This window comes from Nyctereutes procyonoides, unplaced genomic scaffold, assembly GCF_905146905.1.
Source record: "Nyctereutes procyonoides isolate TBG_1078 unplaced genomic scaffold, NYPRO_anot_genome, whole genome shotgun sequence".
Taxonomy (NCBI): Eukaryota; Metazoa; Chordata; class Mammalia; order Carnivora; family Canidae; genus Nyctereutes; species Nyctereutes procyonoides.
In genome coordinates this window covers 20,743,948-20,766,237 of record NW_026575082.1, presented here as the reverse complement: position 1 = coordinate 20,766,237, position 22,290 = coordinate 20,743,948, and the positions used below count along the sequence as shown (strand labels likewise).

Here is a 22,290-nt window from a genome sequence, read left to right as displayed (position 1 = left end):
TGTTCCTAACACTCTTCACATTAATGGTAGTGGTGCATTATCTATTTAGACTGATGCAAGGGCCTCAATTGATTATCTAGGATAAAGACTTCATTCTGCTTTGAAATTTAAAGTAGATGACCTCAAGCTTTTCATGTATCTTAAAAGCATTTTTTATTAAAAAAAAAATTTTTTTTAAAGATTTTATCTACTTATTTGAGAGAGATTACAAGAGAGCACAAGCAGTGGGGGAGGAGGGTTAGAGGGGGGAAAGAGAAGCAGATTCCCTGCTGAATAGGGAGCCCAGTGCCAGGCTTGATCCTGGGACCCTGGGATCATGACCTAAGCTGAAGGCAGGTGGTTAACCAACTGAGCCACCCAGGTGCCCCTCTTAAGAACATTTATATTGAATGTGGGTCACAGACTTAAATGTAGTTTTCTATGTTAAAGTATGTAGCCTGAAGATGTTTTTCTTGGTGAAGATGAATACTGCATCATAAGTAATTAAATGAGCACAAAAATTGATACTAATTGTAGGTGCTTTTACTAATACCTAGAAATTTTTTTTAGTAGTACCAGCTTTTTTCTAGCTTAGATAATAATCTTGCTTACATATAGAATGCAATTTTCAGAGAGAGTAAGATTTATGTTTTGTTAGATGGCTTTTAGCTGTTGATTCTGTTGGATTAGCTGGGACAATCTTAATTTGGCTTTTACTTACATTTCAGAAGTATTATCAGTAAGACATTTGTACTGTTAGGAAGTAAGTTTAAACTTTTAGAAGTATGTAAGTATATGTTTTCATTGTTTATAACAGATATTTTTTATTTTTTTATTTTTATATTTTTAAGATTTTATTTATTTATTCATGAGAGATACAGAGAGAGAGAGAGGAACAGACACAGGCAGAGGGAGAAGCAGGCTCCATGCAGGGAGCCCGACCTGGGAGTGGGACTTGATCCCAGGTCTCCAGGACCACACCCCGGGCTGAAGGTGGCGCTAAACCACTGAGCCACCTGGGCTGCCCATAATCTGTAGATTTTAAGGACAATTTGAAATTCAAATTGTTCTGGTTAGGTTTATGGTCTTTTCATAATTCAAAATAAACATTTTCTTCAAAGGTTGCAGATTGGGCAGCCCGGGTGGCTCAGCAGTTTAGCACCACCTTCAGCCCAGGGCCTAATCCTGGAGACCTGGGATCAAGTCCCATGTTGGGCTCCCCACATGGAGCCTGCTTGTCTCTCTGCCTGTGTGTCTGCCTCTCTGTGTCTCTCATGAATAAGTAAATCTTAAAAAAAAAAAAAAAAAGTTGCAGATTGTATTTTGGGTGGTTTAATGACTTTTCCTAGGATGAAAGTCCTATTATATCTTCCCCACCTCTCAAATAACAATTTTTGTTTTTAACAGTTTGATTGCTAACCAGTTTTAAAATATCTTTCATTAGCCTTAGTAAATGCCAAGCTCTTACAGTATGGGTTCTATTTACTCTGTTTGCCACTCAGTTTTCTTGTGTTCTTCCATTAGAATTACCACTTTCACTGGACCTGAACCTGAAGTGTAAATGATTGAGTAGCTTAAAATGTGGGGTTTTTTTTCCAGAGGGATTTTGCTTTTAGTAGGAATCTAAGTTGTAATTGTTTTGTATCCCTAGAATTCTTAGCTTTTCTTATGCATTTACATATTAGTAACTCAATAAAAACTTACTAACTGAAACCTCCATAAGAATAATTTGCCGGGCAGCCCTGGTGGCGCAGCGGTTTGGCGCTACCTGCAGCCTGGGGTGTGATCCTGGTAGACTTGGGATCGGGTCCCGCATCGGGCTCCCTGCATGGAGCCTGCTTCTCCCTCTGCCTCTCTCTCTCTCTGTCTCTATGAATAAATAAATAAAATCTTTAAAAAAAAAAAAAAAGAATAATTTGCCATCTTAGCAAATGAAAAAATTGTAGTTTTTGAGCAGGGGCTTTTTTAGAATCTTATCTGTCATGTAAGCCACCAGCCACTCTACCCAGGCTTTGAAGAATGAGCAATAGTATATTGCTCATATACTATAAAGGTGAGCAGCAGGAGATGATTGCAAAATCATCAATCATCCAAAAATAATTTGTATTGGCTTTGGAACATATTGGAATTATAATTTGGAAATGAATGTGTAAGATTTTATAGTTCTTAGTATTAAAGGCCATGCTGTGCAGACTTAATGATAGCTGGAAAGTTGTCCTGTTTCTCAGTTCTCTTGCTAAATTTTCTGGTCTTTGTTCTATACTAGGGGTAGAATTACCTCTCAGATTTGCAAAACATCCTAGAGCAAAGATTTTTCTTTTATTCTGATGTTCTTTACTAAAACCAAGGGAATGGTCGCAGTTTGCTGAGTTGTTGCTGGATACGAGGCTGAATATAGGCCAGTAAACAGTATTTAACAACAGCCAGTATAGCCGTACTAATAGGAGCTTTGGCACAGAATATCAGTAAGATAAAATATAGTTAAGTTGCCTTCATTTATTCAATCCTTATTGAATTTCTGTGAGTGGATTTCTATTTATTCTAATGTTCATTGATAGATACATTCTTACAATAAGATGAAGTTTTTTTTATTTTAGTTGTTAAGGTGACTTGTTCAGCGTTGTATGTAACATAACTCTTAAATTGATATTTTCCCCATTAGCTTGCTTTTTTGCTTTATAGAAAAGAAACTCAAGAATGATTTCCTTCTATAATTTTATCCTGTGCTTGTCCCTACACATAATAGCAAATCACTTTTGATAGTGTCTTCTCTAAGGAGATTGTCTTATTCTTAGCAAGCCAGATAAAGGTTAAATGAAAGGAACTGCTAGCTGATTGTGTAGCCGAGGTACAGAGACTGAAGAGTTCACATTTCTACTTAGCTTTTTTATTCATTCCCATCATACTGCACCCCTCTTTTTCCTTCCCATCGTTCTTATTTTTCCCTAATGTTGGTTTTTAAAGACATAAAATAGGACTAAAAAGGAAACCAGTTATATTGAGTTATAGTTATGAAAATATCAGAATGAATTTCTAATTAGTAATATGTGCTTCTTTGCTAATCCATTTAAATAAGACATTTGAGAGGCTCCTGGGTGACTCTGTCGGTGCGTATCTGCTTTCAGCTCAGGTCATGATCTTGGGATCCTGGGATCAAGCCCCAGAGTGAGGCTCCCTGCTCAGTGGGGAGTCTGCCTCCCTTTACCCCTCCCTCTGTTTGTGTTCTCTCTCTGAACAAATTAATAAATAAAATCTTCAAATAAATAAAAATAAGACATTTAAAAGGTAAGTTAAAATTTATTTTGTAAAAACATATTAGAATGAAGACCTCTTAGGTAACTTGAATTAAAGTGTTAAACCATCCTGTGGTCTTTTATTTACCTTTCACATACTGATCAGCAAACAGAGAAGGGGGCGAGGTATTGGAAAGCTTCAGTATCTCAGTCACGAGTGACTGCTGTTCGGTGGATGAGCAGCAAGGCTCAAAGTTGTCTAATATTGTCATATGAGTGTCATGTCATATGAACTTTTGGACTGTAGGCATTTATGTCATATGTCAGAACTTTTGGACTGTTGGCAGAAAGACTACATATGTTCTAGCATTGGGGTTAATAATTTAGTTTTCTAACTATTATATGTAACTATTGTAATTTTGAAGTGATAAATATAAAAGATATTTTGAGATCTATGCAATGACCACAATATGATTGAAAATATCTCGGATTTCTATGTCATATGAGGTCACAGATTTTGGTCTATTGCTTGCATTCATAATGGAAAGAAATGCTAATTACAGATAGCATTTAGTGAAAATAGAGATGAGGAATTTCCCCCCATCCAATTTCATAATCCCTCTAAATCCATGGATCTCTGGCCCTCAGAGTTGTAAACATTGAGATAAGACTCTAGCTGTTTGCCCCTTGCTGTTTCCTTCCTCTCTTCCCCTTGCCTCTCCTCTCCCCTCTCCCTTCTTCCCCCCCTTTTTAAGATTCACCCAGTGTGGGGCTTGAACTCACAACCCTGAAATCAAGGGTCTCATGTTCCACCGACCAAGCCAGCCATGTGCCCCTTTGTTTTGAATTCATAGGTTGCTAAATAATAAGCCTAAAAAGAAAAATATAGATCTAAGTCCAAAGTATATTCACAAATTATATTCTTTCTCATAAATGTGTCTTGAGAAAGAAAATAATTTTTTAGATAAAAAGATAGTACTATAGGATATAGAAATGATAATTTCTGATTGCATAGTAACTTTGGGTAAGTTATTGTAATCTAGTTAATGAAGATGACCATCTCAAAAATTAACTAGAGTTGCCAAAAAGGGTGGCAAAATCCAGTTTCTTAATACATTTGAGTAAAAGTGTCCAAGAAGTAGAGTACAGGGAAACAGATATAATGCAATAAATAACAGTACTAGTTTCTTGCATCTGTATATCCTGGGTAAAGTGGAAGATACATCTTATTTAAAATACATTTACCAAACCTCTCTTAGAGACTGTAGAAGAGGGTATTGTAGTTACCACCTTTTTTATTTTAATTTTTAAAGATTTTATTTATTCATGAGAGACAGAGAGGCAGAGACCTAGGCAGAGGGAGAAGCAGGCTCCATGCAGGGAGCCTGACGTGGGACTCGATCCCAGGACTCCAGGATCATGCCCTGGGCCAAAGGCAGGCGCTAAACCGCTGAGCCACCCAGGGATCCCAGCCACCTTTCAACTCAACTTAAAAATTACTAACAGATGACTGTACATCATAATTGTTAATATTATTTGTTTTTGTTGGTCTCTCATTTATCAGACATCTGAAAAATGGTTAACAGATTTTCTGATAAATCAGGTCCTTAAGGATCTGAATGAATGGTAGGAGAGAGGAAAAAGGAAGAATATTTTTAGAGGAGGACTGGAAAGCTAAGGGCCTTCACTTTTCTTGTTCTGTTTGGGGGATAATTAAGTTTTCTTCATTGAGACCTGACCTATAATCTTAGTTTTATTTTAGAGAAAAAAACCAGGTTGTTGGTATAGTACCACATAATTGTCGTTTGTTTCCCCTCATGCTCAATAAAAATGAGTTTTCCTCAATTGTAACTGATTCTTCAGTGCTTTTTTTAAATTTTAGCTATCCTGAATATACATCTTAATGAAAATACTTTGTTAAATGATATAAACAGTATTCCAAAAGAAAAAGGTATAATTTCACAGAGCTGTTGTGAAATGACATGAAAAAAATGTTAAGTGTTATACAAATAAAACCTATCATTAAACTTCTTGGCAAACTTTCAAAGAAAAACCTCTTACCTGTCAAAAGTATATTTTTTAAAGTAAATGTTTAATTAAATGAATTATTTTAGCCCTCAGTTATTCAAATCTCAAAGTTTTATAAAGAAAAATTATAAATGCTTGATACTAATTCTATAAATTCATTTCTATACTAATTTTAAACAATATAATCACCATTTGTTGCTGTCTGCATTGTCTGTTCAGTCCTTAATATTGCTTTATAACGTGTTTTATACTTTTTAATGAAGGGCTTTGCACCATTTATCTCGCCTGCGAGACCTGGTTGATGATACCAGTGGGAAACAGTCACCGAAAATGTGAAGAGGAAAATAAAACAGTCCAACCAATAAATAGTCACCACAGAACAAAGATGTATTTTTTTCCTAGTGCTTAAACTGATAAATTATAAGCCATATATTATTCTGTGATTGGTTCAAGTAGTATATATTTTTTAAAAAAACAAACTTGAAAACGTACATAGATTTTGTGACCTATCTTCATTTTATGCCAAAATACCAGAATGTGAACTGGAAGGACCCACACTGTGTCCTGCAGTCGGACTTTGGTTTTCAGGCCAGCACATATCGAATATTCAGTGATGGATGATGTCTGTTATTGAAGCGTATGTGGACTTAATCTTGAGCATCTTCATCATTTTATCATCTGGTTCTGGATTATTAAGCAACTCTTCCTGGTTTCTGTCCAAAATCTCTTAAGTAGACCTTTTTATACAATTAGCATCTACTTTTAAGTAGGTTAAAGGAGTATCAAAATTGTTATGGTGTATCTTATGCATGTGGAAGTATGTTACTCTTAATTTTTATAAATATTTAATATAGTTTTTGCAAATAAGAATGGGGTGATGCAGTGGTAAAAGATATGTTTTATGTTGTGAAATCCAAGAGAAAACCTTAATTAATGCTTTGATTTTGAATCTATGTAAGATAATTTTGATACTACTGGACAGTTTATAAAACATTTTTGGGGAGTATATTTGAGAATTTAATATTTTGATACTATATTATTTCCCACATTTTAGTTTTGGGGTTAGCTCCAAAAGTTATGAGTAAAAGTAAAAGTTATGAGATCAGTGCCTAATCTCTTTATGCAATTTTTAAAGTAAACTTAAAATGAATGTAAAATCCAAAAGCAACTGTATTACAAAGCTGTTTTGTAAGAGCTGAACTTTCTTTAAAGCAATCTGTAGTTTGTCTCTAGCTGGAACTGAGCAGAGTTCTGTAATTTTACATTTTCTACCAAGTAAACATCTAATACGAAAGCATCTTTGCCAACAAAACTAGGAATTAAATCATAACGCATGTTTAAAAAGCCCGATGAAATGAAAAAATTTGTATGTATGCATACAAACAGTACAAATTAACACTGCCCAAATTGTAGCATCTTTGCTAGGTAGCTTTACTGTCAAATAGAAATTTCTAAGTACATTGTGTTGAAGAATTTTTTTCCTCCAAATTGGAAGCATTATTTAAGACTTTTGCTATAAACTTAGATGTCAAAACTGTATAGAGTGAACTCTGTTATTTTTTTCTTGGCCAGTGAGTCAGAATTCCCACTATACAGTTGTTTTTACCCAGTTTGAGAGTGACTTGCCATTAAGTTTTGTTTACTCTGTGGAGGTATTTCTGCCACTAACATTTTATTTTCTGATTATTGCCTTCTACTTCAAAACACAGTTTGCATGTAATCGAACATGGTTACTTGGATGATGAAAGTATGGCTGGCTGTTAAAAATGCAGATTTTAAGTGGGTGAACATGAGGTGGATCTGAGTTGATCATGTTCCTTCCAGGCCTTGCTAGATCCACCGTTAGACAAATTCTGTAGAAGACAGGGAAGGTGACTACATCAGATAATTATTCTATTTGCATAGATGTTGATCAGACCTACTATTTAGTATGCCTGAAAAGCATTTCCAAAGGATTATGCTATACTGACTGTCAGGCTGTTCATGGATTTGGTTAGTGCTGTCATTTCCAAGAAAATGTCTCCAATGCTAAATAAGATAAGCCGCCTAAATTTTTATATTTATAACTAATATTCTAAGAAACTTGATTATACTTAAAGGAGTATTTTTCCTATTGTGTTAAATATGGAAGCCTAGTCATTTACCTTAAAAGGGAATTAACTTTATTAAAATGATTAATTCCATCTTTTTTAAAAAAGAAATGTATAGGAGAGTCAACTAAGAACAATCTAAATGATAAATGATCATGAAATTCTCTAAAGAATTAGTTACATGTTAAATATTTAAGTATTTTTTAGTGTGAGTTATCCAGAGGTAAAAGGGTGACAACTGTATGAGACTGCTGAGTTGTAAATTAAAAGCAGAACAATTACAAGTTTTAAAAATTGGAGTGGGAATATAAATTTTTATTAATCCATTACTTTTAGGTATATTTAAAAGTGTTAGAAAAAGAATTTTAATAAGATTTCAGATTTTTAGCTGAGTATGAAAAAAATTTAACAATCCTAATTCCAAAATTTTTTTGGGATAAAAGTGTAATAAGTCTATGAAGACTTAAAACTCAACTGTATATTATTGTCCTAGGAACTTTACTTTCAGTATTTCTGTGTTGGCACATTTCAGCTTCATATGGAGACTTCTGACCAAATAGAGGAACACTATCTTGGGTTTGTTTGGGTTATATGTCTCTCTAGTTTTGTTATTTCTTATTTAAAGTTATAAATGTGGATTTTTTTGGTATTCTGTTTAATGTTTAGAGTAACATTATATACAATTCTACAAAAATATTTTTTAAAGAAACATCATGAAAGATATTCCCCCTTAAGTTTCAAACACATGGAATCACTCATAGATTTGAATTTTTGTTTCATCCTTCCTGTTCCAAAGTTCACTGTGTCTCAAAAACTGTTTGGTGGAAGTGCTATCAAGAAGTGAACGTGCCAAAAGGCAAGTATTATGAAAAGAGATAGGCAAAAAGCCAATAAAATTGATAATTTCTGAGCAACAAGTTTCTTCAGGTGTGAAAGACTTTGTATCTTTCTATCCCATTTATTGATTGGATGTTTTATCATGATTATATGTCCTGTTGGGTTGTGATACTTAATCTTAAAATGACTGATGCAAACCTGGGCTTAAACCTGAACCATATATTGAGGTTTATATTGTTCCATCTTTCCCCCTTGATATTTGAAATTATTCCCTTCCTATTTCTCTGTATTTTTTCTTCTTATTTTCATCTGTGGCTAAGATCATCTTCCTTTTTTGAACAAAAGTTTCTTTGCTTTTTACCCTCCCAGTTTGTTCTACATTGTTTTACGCTAGACCCGACGTATGTAACAGCTTCTCTCCCAGGGTAGCAGCCTTTCTACCTGTGTAACCACTTCGTCGTCCTTCATAACCTTGACTAGAAGGAGCCTGTTGGCCTCCTCACACCTCTTTCCACCTGGAACATTCCTTCCCCTCACTCCGCCCTTGCAGTGAGGACAGGCTGGCCGGTTCGTAAGACACCGTTGCAGCACCACCGCCCTGACGTCACTAATGCATTTCAGAAATTTGCTGTGGTTCAGCTGCTTTACCCCTATCCTCCCAGACTTTCTATGTATGTTCTCACCTCTGGGCGTATTATTTCCTATACTTGAAATAGTTTTCTTTCATTCTGGTTTTGTAAAGCTTACTCCACCATTTCTTTTAAAGCTCTGACCAAATGTGCATTTTTCCCAAAATATTCTAACCTTTTTTCAGGCTTGGTACTTTGGCTTCCTTTTTCCATACCCATCACTCATTTAGCTATTATATTTGTTTTTGTATTGAAAAGTGTCTCTATCACATTGTATCCCTAGGGGAGAAAATGTCTCAAAAGTTAAAGGACTAGGGCAGCCGGGTGGCTCAGTGGTTTAGCGCAGCCTTCAGCCCAGGGCCTGACCCTGGGATCCGGGACCGAGTCCCGCATCCAGCTCCCTGCGAGGAGCCTGCTTCTCCCTCTGCCTGTGTCTCTGCCTCTCCCTCTGTGTTTTCTCATGAATAAATAAAAATCTTTAAAAAAAAAAAAAAAGATTGCTTTTTATCTCCTTTGTGATAACTTTTCTTACATTGTATAACCTGGAACGTGGAAACTTAAAATGGTGACTGATGATTTTAAGCCTAGTTCTCTCTCAGATTGTAAGCGCAAGAAAAGAAAGACCATGTTTTTTATTTATCTGATGTTCTGCAAATGCTTAAAATGGAGTAAATTAAACCTATTTTTTATGTTAATGCCACTGTTTATCAAATAGGATCAACATATGTGTAAGTGTTTTGGAAGACATAAGCCTTCTAACTACTCTTGAGCCAGCTAAGATTTGATATGTCTTGCATTTCATCAGGTATACAAGTTATTTTACAGATCTTGTACTACATCCAGGGAAACTCAGTGGCTGATTTTCACTGTGTTGCTTCTTTGAGTGTGGCTTGGTGGCTGTCAGTCTGGGTCTAGTCTAGAAACAGGACCAAATAGTGACTATAACGAAGTTTAATATAAAAAGATTTTAAGCTGATGAAATATGATCTGAGCGTGCTCTATGGTACTCCAGAGTTGGGGGAGCGTACGCAAGGGAGAGGTACTTGGGTACTTCTTGGGAGTAGGAGAGCCGAAGATTCGGGCTTCGGCCTCCCTGAAGATAGGGTAGCTGCAGCCCACTGGCTGGCCAAGTTTACTGGTTTGCATAGACCAGGGTTGGTCGTCGTCACTAGGCAAGTGGGAAGCCACCCTCCAAGGTTCAGGAAAGCCGTAGCCAGTTACTGGGTGTGTGAGCACACGGACAGGAAGGGATCTCGGTGTGGCCAAGACTCAGAACATGAGGTGTTGGGGACGCCTGGTGGCTCAGCGGTTGAGCATCTGCCTTTGGCCCAAGGCGTGACCCTGGAGACTCAGGATCGAGTCCTGCGTCTGATCGGCCTCCCCCCGCAGGGAGCCTGCTTCTCCCTCTGCCTGTGTCTCTGCCTCTGTGTGTCTCATGAGTAAAATCTCCAACGGAAACCTGAGGTGCTGGTGCTGGCAGGGTTGAAGGGTGATCACCAGCCTGGTCCAGGTCCCTGAGTGCCAAGGAGAACCCGATATGTTCTGAGCTAGTCTGAGATTGTGACTGTGGAAGAGCACCACATGTCCTCATACCCAGCTTGTCTACTGATGGCGCAGCTGCCAGCAAACAGCGGGAGAGCCCCTTAGGGATGAATTTGGAGTGGAGAGGTGGTAAATTGATAAGATTCTAGAAAGGTTCTGGTGGGAGAGGACATATGGAAAAATCTAAGATGCCCCATCTGTCCACCTCTGCTGTCCGTTTTGCGTCTTCTGTAGCCTTCGAATCAGGAACTGGGCATAAAGGTGTAAGGTGGCAGAGAGGCCAGGTCATCCAGAACACAGGCTAGATGAGAACTTGGGCCTCGGAGAGAGTCTGTTATGCCAGAGCCAGTGCAGGGGGTGGGGCGGAGCCTCAAGCAGGATCCGCGCTGAGCTTGAAGCTGACGGCCGGGTCTCCCGACCCTGAGGTCGCCACCTGAGCCCAAACCTCAGTGGGTGCTTCACCGACTGCGCTGCCTGCCCGCGAGCCCCTAAACGTCTAATGAGTTTGAGAACTTGCTAAGCTGGGTCCGAACTGGAGCTCCGGGACACCTGCAAGGATCCTGGGATTATAGGAATTCTGCTCCATCAGGTCAGAGAGGAATCCCGTATGTTCCCTCCGTTATTTTTCATCAAGGTAGCCACGTCGCTTTTGTAGGAATATCTCTGGAAACAAGTTTCCTGCAACTGGAATGCATTGTTTTATAGTATATTCTTGCTTCAATTAAAGCACTTTTTGCTGTTCTGTGTTTCTTCATATTGCTCTTAATTTTGCCCCCCAAGACAATCTCGCATGCACATTTCAGCCTTCCAAGTATTGAAATCAAGGGTAATGCTCTTTCTATCTTTCAGATTGTTTCTAATTTCTAAAATATTTCTTTGGACAAAGCTTTGTTTCTTATTGTCTCACTTTTTGGATGTTCTCTAACTTTAAATATTTTGATTAAAAGGCTACATTTACAAATGATCCAGAGCCCTACTTCATGGCGAAGCCTAGAGTAATATGCTTTACTATTTTATTTTTTAAAAACTGAGTTATAACCTCTTCATATATACATAATGATTTGATATTTGTGTATGTTTTGAAATGGTCACAATAAGTCCTAACACCCATCCACTTTTTCTTTTTCTTTTTTTATGAGTTTTAAGTTCAGTATGGTTAACGTACAGTGTTACAGTAGTTTCTGGTGTACAATATAGTGATTGAACAATTCCATCACTTGGTGCTTATCAGGACAAGTGCACCCTGTCATCCCCATCACCTATTTCACGCACCCCCCCCCCACTTCCCCTCTGAGAACCATCAGTTCTCTACAGTGAAGAGTAGAGTCTGTTTCTTGGCTTGTCTTTTTCTCACTTTGTTTTTTCTTCTTGCCTCTTTTGTCTAAAATTTTTTAAAGCTTTGTTGAAGTATAATTGACAAAATTGTAAGATATTTAAAGTGTACACTGTGATGACTTGCTATACATGCACATTGTGAGGACTGCCCTCCCCCCATCTAGTTAATTCATCCACCATCTCATATTTATTTTTTCCTTTGGGGGGTTTCTATTGTGGCACCAACATGTAAGATGCAAAGAGTAGAGTGGGGGCTCTACATTTGATTCTTTCGTTTTATTTTTTATTTTATTTTTATTTTATTTTTTAAGATTTATTTATTTATTCAGTCATGATAGACATAGAGAGGCAGAGACACAGGCAGAGGGAGAAGCAGGCTCCCTGAGGGTAGAGCCTGATGCAGGACTCGATCCCGGGACCCAGGGATCACGACCTGGACCAAAGGCAGATGCTCAACCACTGAGCCCCCCAGGCGCCCTTCTGCATTCGATTCCTTAATAATTTACTGCTCCACCCAGCTAGCATTTATTTGGCTCCTGGATATGCTGGGTGTGTGTGTGGACGGAGGAGGGCGGAATAATGGGGTGAGAGAGGTGACGAAGAGTAAGAAGGCGTTCTTCCATGAGGACTCAAGAGTGGAGGGAGACAAGTGGACACGCGCTGTAACCAGCAAGTATTGTTTCACAGAAAGATGGAGAAAGTGCTGTAACGGCACAGAAGATGGAGCAGCTAAGTGGCCTGGAGAAGGCCAAGAATGACTTCACTCAGGAGAGAAATGGAGTTGATCTAGAAAAAGGAACAGGTTTGCCATCAAAGCAATTGGGTGCGAGGGTGTTGTAGGCAGAGGGTGACGCACAGACCCCAGAGTGGAGAATGGTGCGACTTGGGGTTCCTGGGCCAGGGCGGTTGTGTGTGTGTCACATTGTAGCAGGGGGAACCGCACTGCGAAACTGGGCCTTGCCTGAGTTGTCTTGGTTTTCCCGCCCATTTGTTGTTACAGCTACTGTGTGGTTTGAGGATGAAGAGGTAACATGCGCGGCCGCGAGATTCGGTGGCTCCTGGCCGTGTGTGGGGCATCTGGGGGGATGTGCCAGCGGGGGACGCACATGTGCTGCTCCCCTGGACTGCCCTATTCTATCCTGCAGACTCCTGCAAGACACGTCTGCGATGGGCCTGTCCTCAGAATTTCCGGGCTTCCCACCTCAGGGTCAGTGTGAGGCCTCGGCCGCAGCCCAGGGATCCTAGGTGGGTGTGACGCTTGTCCCTTCACCCCCAAACCAGAATCCAGGCCATGCCCTCGCTGTTCTCCAACAACCACAGATCCACCTCCGGCCCCAGGCTTTGACCTGTGTCCCTCATTGGCAACCCTTTCCTCAGGTAACCGGTGAGGAAACCGTTTCCTCCGGTATCTGCACAAACGTCCCTTTATCAGAAAGGCCTAACCCCCCACCAGTCCCCACCTGGCGTTACTCCTACTTTATTTTTCTTCAAGTTGAGAGCAGAGACTTTTTTTTTTTAATTCACTCTTTTCTTCCCAACAACTAGAATTGTGCCTAGCATTAATTTGGAGTGAAACATAAATATGTGTTCTCTGAATGAATGAGGGAGAGAAAGCGGCCTGGGGGCCCATCTAAGACCCTTGAAAATCCAGCTAAGAATTCTGGATTTCATCCTGTAGGCAAAAGGAAGAGAACCGATGTTTCCGGTGCAGTCTACAGTGAATGTTAATCTTTTGTGTTAGTCCCTACATTAGTTGGTGGTTGCGGTCAAATTGAACTTTTTTCCAAATACTAAAACCAACCTTTTGCCTTCTTTCCAGTAGTTACTAGTCCTTAAAACCTGGTACCATGGCAAAAATGCATTGTGTTAGCAATGTCGTTAGGTAGTAAAATTAGAATGCAGGCTTTATTTAGTTTTTGTTCAGAGACACAGATACTTTTACTGAGGCTCCTGTGGTGTTTTAGTGTAAAGTTCTCAGAATGTTTTATTTTTTATAATATTTGGAGGGCTGTTGACTTGTGTTAGCTTGCAGTAGTAGATGCTGTGTGATTTATTGAATAATTTACTTGGGTTTCTGGACAAGCGTATAAGATGGAAAGAGAAATGAGCATAAAGTATTCTGGAAGGGAATTCAGAAGCTCTGGTGATAGAGGAGAGTATTGTGCAGAACTTGGCTCACCCAGGGGTTAGAAGGAACGTGATGATGCCCCTGACAAACTAATGATTCAGCACCCCTCGTATCATTTAAATCTTTAATATTTTGAGAGAGACTTAGGAGAAATATGAAGAATTTTATTCATTAACAGATTTGCTTATTTCATTATTGCAAGTTAGAACAGAATCAGTATGTATTAAAAATAAGCAAATTGTAGCAAAGTTTTCCAAATTTCTGTATTCTTGGCCTTTAGTGTGTGAGCATTTCTTAGGACAGTTTCAAATTTAAAGATCATGGGCAGCCCTGGTGGCTCAGCGGTTTAGTGCCGCCTTCAGCCCAGGGTGTGATCCTGGGGTCCCGGGATCAAGTCCTGCATCGGGCTCCCTGCATGGGGCCTGCTCCTCCCTCTGCCTGTGCCTCTGCCTCTCTCTGTGTGTCTGTATCTCTCATGAATAAATAAAATCTTTAAAAAAAATTTTTTTGAAGAGCATTTCCTTCCCCCTGCCCCCACTGCAGCCCTTACTAGCTGGGGGACTTGGGCAAATTGCAGCTCTAAGATCAATTTATAAAGCAGAGTTAATGGTACCTGCCTCACACAGTGTTAAACGAGATAGTACTCGTGAAAAGCTTGCTAAGCACAGTGCCTCGCACGTATTGAGTATCCGGCGTCAGATATTGCTGGTAAATACAATTATTTCAGAATTTCAGCTGATCATAATTGCTCTGTAGCCGCCTGTTTTGTAGAAATAGGGCTGTTGGTAAGGACTGCTTAAAACCTTTTTCTCACTAGAGGGCACTATCTTCTTTGAAAATAACAAAATTAAGACCCTGCTTTGATTGGTTTATTGCCCCTAATCTGGCTCCCCCCTCCCCCCCCAAGTCTGGTTTTGAGCTCAACCCCTGCCATTCATTCTCCAGTTACAACTCTTCAAGACTGTGCAGGAGTAGATTAAGACAGGGTCTTTCTCCCTCTTCCTTCCCACTATAAGGTATAATTTTTTTTTTTTTTTTTTTTTTTTTTTTTTTTAGGAGTGAGAAGCATCCTTCTCTATTCTGTAAACTGGATCTATCTTTAGATGTAAGACTTTATGATTAAGACCCTGACTCTCTTCAAGCAGACTTGAGCCCCAGGATTCCTGTTGGAGCACCGTCGACGTGCGTCGTTCCAGGTCTCTGGCTCACCAGCCACCCTAGAATTGCGTAACGGGGAAGTGTGTGAGCCTAGGCACATGCTTTGGCCTTTGGCCGTTGTAAAGGGTCGTCATAAGACATAGGCTTGCTGTCGTGCACTGGGAGGGGAGGTCCAAGGGAAGTGCCCTTGTTACTGATCATCCTTGCAGCCTCTTCCCCACTCAGAGGGTTAAAGCATGTTCATCTGGTTCCCTGAGCCAGTGACCACAGCTTCCCCAATGTCTCTTCATTTTAAGTCAGGGAGAAACGAGGCGGGAAGGGACGACAAAGTGTAATACAAAGTTTGGTAACATCACTATTTGGAACTAACAGATGCTGCTTAGGGTAGGCTTTTCAAGGATTAGTAGAAATTTCGGATTGCTACCTGGAGCCTGTGCACACGAAGTGACTTTGCTGGGGGCGATATGACATCCACATCCTAGCCTGCATGTGACTTAGTTCCTGCCTCGTTTTCATCTGTATACAGTGGGATGTCAATGTGAAGGGGCTCCACCTGGCGATGGCAACGAAAAGGAGCCCCCAAACATGAAGGGGTGAGTTAGGTATAGAGATAAGGGACAAGAAGGAGAGGGGAGGATCTTTCAGGATGACTGGAATGCTAGGGATTTCTCTAATGCCCACTGGGAATAGTGCTGGGGAAGCTCCCCGTTGAGCCATCTTTGTACAGTTCTGACATATAAAACTAGGAGCTGGAGTCCTTATAGCCCAGTTTTAGGTACTAGAAATGCTTAGATTTTGTAGCATATATTTTTCATAGCATTCTCTGTGACCCATAGTGTCAGATTCAAATAAAAAAGTCCAAATTTAGCATTACCTGCATAACGGGGGCTTCTCAGGCTTTTGGAAGGCCTCACTGGTCAAGAATGACCCAAACCTGAGCTTTGGTTCAATAATTCTAACAGTATCTCACCCAAGGGCCACACATTCTGTCCTCAACTGAAAAGGGCAAGTTGAAATAAGGGGTAAAATCAGACACAGCGATGGAGTTTCCTGAAAGCTACGGACTCACTTAAAACTGAGCAACCAGTAGTTCTGCAGGATCTAGATTATAAACAATCTAGTAGAAATAATTATCCTTTTAATGAACCAGGATCCACCCTTCTTGGAGAAGAAACCAATAAATGGTGACTTTTTTTTTTTTAAGGGAGAGATTGTTTTTTAGTTTTTAGGGGTTTTCTTTCTTTTTTTATTTTTTTTAAATTTTTTTGAGAGAGAGATTAGGGGGAGGGGGAGAGAGAGGAGAATCTTAAGCAGGCTCCATGCCCAGCACACCTGTGGTAGCCTCAATCTCACAACCCTGAGATCATGACCTGAGCTGAAATCAAGAGTCAGATGCTTAACTGACTGAGCCACCCCAGTGCCCCCAATAAATGGTGGTTAATGGATTCTTATCACATACCTTTCTAGACCATGGGGAGAAATAATTGTGTTCTAGAGCAGAAGTAGGCAAACCTTGACTCAGGTCAAACTTTAGCCTGCTGCTGGCCTTTGTACAGTCCACAAGCTAAGAATGTTTTGGGTTTTTTTTTTTTTTACATTTTTAAATGATTGAATAAAATCTAAAAGAATATTTTATGACACAGAAGTAAGATAATACAATCTACATATCAACATTACTAGACTAAGTACTCTTCGCAGTATTTCTAATTCACAGAAAAGCAACAAATTAGAAAAAAATTGTGATAATCACAGCAGTATTTCTTCACAAAAGTAAATATAAAAATGAGGTTGAAGCTGCACTGTTTTGAGTGGCTTTGTTAGCCAAATAAAGAAAACTTATTTATTGATGGTGGGTTAATTAAATTGTAATTGATTACAACAACTGAAGGGATGTGTCCAGAGATAATAAGCTTTTTTTTTTTTTTAAGATTTTATTTATTTATTCATGAGAGACACAGAGAGAGAGGCAGAGACACAGGCAGAGGGGGAAGCGGGCTCCATGCAGGGAGCCTGATGTAGGAACTCGATCTTGGGTTTCCAGGGTCACATCCTGGACCAAAGGCAGATGCTCAACCGCTGAGCCACCCAGGGATCCCAATAAACTTGTTTAAGACGATTAGCTTTTTGGGGAGAATAGTTGACCAAAGAGTTGATGACTTTAGAAGCAATATCAATAGTAAATTAAAAATCAGGGCAAATGAGGGGCACCTGGGCAGCTCAGTCGGTTAAGCGTCTGATTCTTGGTTTCTGCTCAGGTCATGAGCTCAGGGTCATGAAATGGAGCCCGTGTTGGCTCCAGTGTGGGCGTGGAGCCTGCTGAAGATTCTCTCTCTCCCTTGTGCCCCCACCCTGTGCCCCCCTTCTTGGTTCTTGATGAGTACAAAAGACGTAACATACTAACTTGCTTTTTATTCCAGAAGTCAGTGCTGTGTTTGAAGTGACAAAAGAATTAGCCTCTATGCATAGTCTTCATGTGTTACATAAAGGAGGACTATTTCAGAGAATTAGAATAATCAGTCATGAAAGTTAAACATGAAGTGGAATCTGCTAAGATGTATTACAACTTCCAGTAATTGAAAGATGCATGAAGCAGGAAGAAAAAGCTTAATAGTACAAGTCTTGTGAAAATGTAAGATACCTGAAGCTTATTTTTGGTTATTATTCATTAGCAGGTGCTTTGCAGAAAGTATTTGGGTTTATGCGTGTTGCTGGACTAGTAATGTTAATGGTGTCCTTCACTTGCTCTTGTGGACTTAACCTTCAGCAGTTCTGTGAATTTTTGTAAATCGAAGGTAGGGCAGCCCAGGTGGCTCAGCGGTTTAGTGCTGCCTTCAGCCAGGGTGGTGATCCTGGGGTCCCAGGATCTAGTCCTACATTGGGCTCCCCGCACGGAACCTGCTTCTCCCTCTGCCTGTGTGTCTCTGTCCCTCTCTGTGTTCTCATGAATAAATAAATAAAATCTTAAAAAAAAAAGAGAGAGAGAAATCTAAATCTCTCTTGCTCCATCACACATGAGTTTGATGGCTCTGCAGTAGTAAAGTTTTCTTGCGATTTTTTTTTGCCTTAGGGCCAAAATTGTAATTTTTCTTAATGAGAAGAACCAGCCTCAAACATAATGGAGCACCAAATGGCTTTGGAAGTTAGCTTTTAAAGCAGATTTCATAGTGTTTCTTAATGAATTCCACCTAAAACTGCACGGTGAAATATCAGTTATGTGCACATCTTATACCATGGTGAAGGCATTTTGATTAACTCATGTTTGAATCTTGTAATGTCAAACACTTCCTGTACTTTCAAATGTTAAAATAAGAAGCAAGATCTCAACTCCTACACACATTTTCAGGGGATGTATTTTGGAGCTCAAACTAAACTAGTTTCAGCAACTTTCTTTCTTTCTTTCTTTCTTTCTTTCTTCTTCTTTCTTTCTTTCTCTTTCTTTCTTTCTCTTTCTCTTTCTTTTCTTCTTTTCTTTTTTTTTACGTCCTAGCAAATGCTAAAGAGATTTCCATATTTTAAAAAATCTATTCACCTTACTTTCAGTTGGAGGTAATAAATGTAATGACAAGCTAAAAAGGGCAAAATATCAAGTGAAGACTATTCACCTTACTTTCAGTTGGAGGTAATAAATGTAATGACAAGCTAAAAAGGGCAAAATATCAAGTGAAGACTCTAATGGAACTCCATAAATGCTTCCCAAATGATATATGCTCAACTAAAATAATATCCTTGTGGATTGGTATCAGTGTTTGTCAGTAACTATCTGTGTGAAAAGATGTTTTCAAAGATGAAATATGTAAAATTTCATATGGGTCAGCATTAATAGATGAACATGTATAATTTTTTTTCGATGATGAGGGGCATTAATTTTGAATCCCAATAAACAAAATGTTATCTCCCTCCAAAGAATCCAGTTTTCTTCATTGATTGATTTGGTCATAAAAAATTGTACTCATTATATTTTGAATTTCAACAAAAAATTGTTTGAAATTTATTTTCTTTCTTGGCGTACAGGCACTTACATAATATCTTTGATTTTGCTTCTTGGACCACAAGGACTAAAATATTTACTATCTGGCCCCTTACAGAAGAGTTAGGAATGTTTCTGGAATATAGGTTGAGGAATAACCCTCTAAGTGTGTATGGAATACCTATAGCCCTGTGGGACTCAGTTGCAGCCTAATGCCTGGAGTGCCTGAGCCATTGTCCTGTTATTATACTTGATTGACCTAGTGTGTTGGCATTTTTCAAAATGTACCCATTCTGTGGTGTCTAAATGGGGTGTCTGCTCAGAGGGGGGCCCCCAAGTGCGGAGCAACAGTCGGGTGGAGGCCTATGGTGCTGCAGTGAAAGGATTCACCTGAGGCAGAGCAAAGGGGATAGAAGTTTCCTGAATAAGGGAGCAGTGGGCAGGATGGCAGAGGAGAGGCTGTTTTCAAGGCAGTGGATGGGGGCTATTCTTAAAGGAGGAAGATGAGGAGGTATGGTGACATATGGAATCCCCCCTTTTCTGGTAACACTTCCGGATTGTAAGAGGCCCATTGGTCAGTTAGGGCCTATGGATATTTTGGGATGGGTTGCCTGACGGGCCTGAGTGTGTTCCAGCCGGCTGGTCTCTGGGGGACCTTTCTACATTCGCTCAAGCCTGTTTGCCTAAAAGCAGCCTCTACAGATTCTGTAAAGAATCTTATTATAATTAGTAGGACCATCTAGAAGGTTTTTTTCCTCCTGGGAGATGAGGATTGGCTCTATAATTATGGCTTCTTCTTAGAAATGTATCCTTTTAGAAGACACAGGTAAACCCTTCTTTTACTGGGTAATTGTGTGTAAGCACAGGGGCTGAGTAGCTATTGAGACGCTCTTCCTTCCAGTTTTACATGTGACCCCTGGTGCCCTCAGTCCTTCCTGGTTTGAGTATAGTATCTGCTTTCCCTACGATCCCTCAGGTCACTCAATGTTCCCTTCCCTGTGTTTGCTGTGGTGTCTACATAGAAATACACATATGTCTGTAGTTTATGAATAGAAATATTATTAATAGAAGAACCAGTTCCCTGTATATTAATACTTTTCTACTTACTAAAATATAGAATATATTCTATTAATCCTTTCATATTATAACTACTTTATCCACCCTTTATATTACCTTTAATCCTTTGAGTATCATTGTGGACTTAGAGTATCACTGAACATTTTACAGGTATGATATGTCCCAATTGGCCATAATAGAACTTACTCGACACTCAAATTATCACAATCTGGCTTGTGAAAGTCTCCTTTGTGTTGATATTATTGAAAACATCATTGCTCTCTGGAAACAAAGGGATATTTCAGATCCCCCCCCCTTTTTTTTTCCTGCCATGAGACATAGTTATAGCCTCCTTTCAAGGAATGAGGGGTTCTTGTTCCTTGTAGCAGAGAATTGTATTATAGACTAAGGTCTGGACTGATGAAGTTCTGGAATATAGGTGAGGTCTGGAGCCAACGATCAAGAAAGAATTTTTGAGATGTCTTCGGTGCAAAATGCTGGTTTTATTAAAGCCCAGGGACAGGACCCGTGGGCAGGAAGAGCTGCTGCCCTGGGCCTGTGAGGGGCGGCTGATTATACACCTGGGAGTTGGGAGGGGTTTGGGGATAGCGAACCCTCTGAGGAATTTTGGGAGCAAGGTTTCCAGGACCTTGAGGGGGCTGGTTATTATTGGGAAAAGGTCACTTATTACCGTCTAATAAAACCTGAGACCCTTCAGATGTGTATCAGTGGGCCGTGTGCTTGGGGGGTGATCGCCAACATGTATCTTGGGGGGTTAGAGATAAAGGGAAATTTCTAGAGGAATTTTTATATGTTAAAGTAGACTCACAGGCTGCTGGGGGTCGGACTAGGATTGCCTCCTGCCCTTAGCAAAGTGTGAACATCGAGGCAGTTGAGTCCGCAGAGGAAGTTCCCTCTGCCTATTTCAAGGACTTGTCACTGTGCTACCCAGGCTCATGCCTTGTCCTCAGCTGGCCCTCTGTTCCCCATCATGGACTCTAGGAAAGAAAAGAGTGGGATGGAGGGCAAAACTCCAGCTGCTGCAGATGCTATGGGCTGTTTTCAGTAGTGACAGAACTTGGACTGTATGAACCAATTTACACGAATGTTTCTTACTAAACTCATCATATTGCTAAGCCATACCTGTTTTGTTATGTTGTGTTTTTTAAAACTGTTCTGTGTACAATTTCTTGACTACTTCGATTGTCTTCTATTTAACAGCATTCTAGAAGGGTAGGACAGGGAGACTGATGACGGCTGGGCACATTGGTTACTAGTAGGTAATGGTTTTGGGGAAGAAGTATGATCGCATGGAATGTGAAGAGCATGTAAGAATGAATCATTTATTCACGCCTGCCTACTAAATGTCCCAGGTCTTACGCGAGGCTTGGGTGATGATGTCCCTGCTCTATGTGGTCTATAATCTGGCAGTGGAGGCATGGATGTAACAAACAATTTTACAATTAACTGAAATGGGAACTTCAAATGAGACCCACAGAGTGTTCTGAGAATGCATTATAGGAGCACTTACCTAGTTCTGGGGGGGGTTAGATTGGACAGAAGGGAGCAAGTAAATGGCACTTGGCAGGTGAGGGGTCAAGAACAGGGAACCATGCACGTTCAGATGGAGCTTGCTGTATTTAGGGGCATTATGGGCCCACACAGACGGGAGATGAAACTGTAGCTATTAAAAGCTTGTTGTTTTTAAAGAAATAATTTATACTTTTGCTTCCAAAGCCTTGTGAATTAAAAAAAAAAAAAAGAAAGAAAGAAAATATCATAGGATCAAAGTTTACGGGCTGTGTTACAAAGGAAAACACAGGCCCAAAATGGTATTGCTTCCGTTAAGGCCCTAACTCAGTAAACCAAGACCTAGTACCTAACTTAACTGTAGTTTCAACCCCCCCCCCAACCCCACCCCAGGAATATAACCTGTAACCAATCAATCACCATGGAATTACCTGGTCACTACTAGGAAATGTACTGATAGGCCCTTCAGCTCCCCGTAGGAGGGCAGCCCGGCCTAAACAATGTATTCCATGCTAATTCCTTCTTTTCTTATGCCCTCTCTCTGCCTTTAAAAACCTTTCTTTTGTTTACCTCAGTGGAGCTCTCCTCTCCCATTTGCCCGATGGGGTGCCGCCCATTCATAAATTATTTAATGAAGCCAATTAGATTTTCAAATGGACTTGGTTGAATGTTTTTTAACATTCATCTAGCCTAAGAGTTAGAAAGACGCAATTTATATTCCTTTCCTATAGGCACATAGCTTGTCACCAATAAAGCTGAGCCTTTCTTTTCTAGGAAA

The 22,290-nt window shown here is 39.8% G+C and overlaps 1 protein-coding gene across 4 annotated transcripts in view; it reads left to right on the top strand.

Moving 5' to 3' along the window:
• The window catches only part of LOC129514540 (lung adenoma susceptibility protein 2 homolog), a 58,526-nt gene that overhangs the window by 14,868 nt on the left and 21,368 nt on the right, over positions 1-22,290 (top strand). The window contains exon 7 of one of the 4 annotated variants that reach the window (XM_055333199.1): positions 14,858-14,975. The exons of 2 other annotated variants lie outside the window; for them this stretch is intronic. In XM_055333199.1, coding sequence (XP_055189174.1) covers positions 14,858-14,924 — 67 coding nt within the window. In that variant the 3' untranslated portion in view covers positions 14,925-14,975. Of the gene's footprint in view, positions 1-5,503; positions 9,274-14,857; positions 14,976-22,290 lie in introns of those variants that run through there. One more of the 4 variants, XM_055333198.1, reaches the window with a different exon arrangement.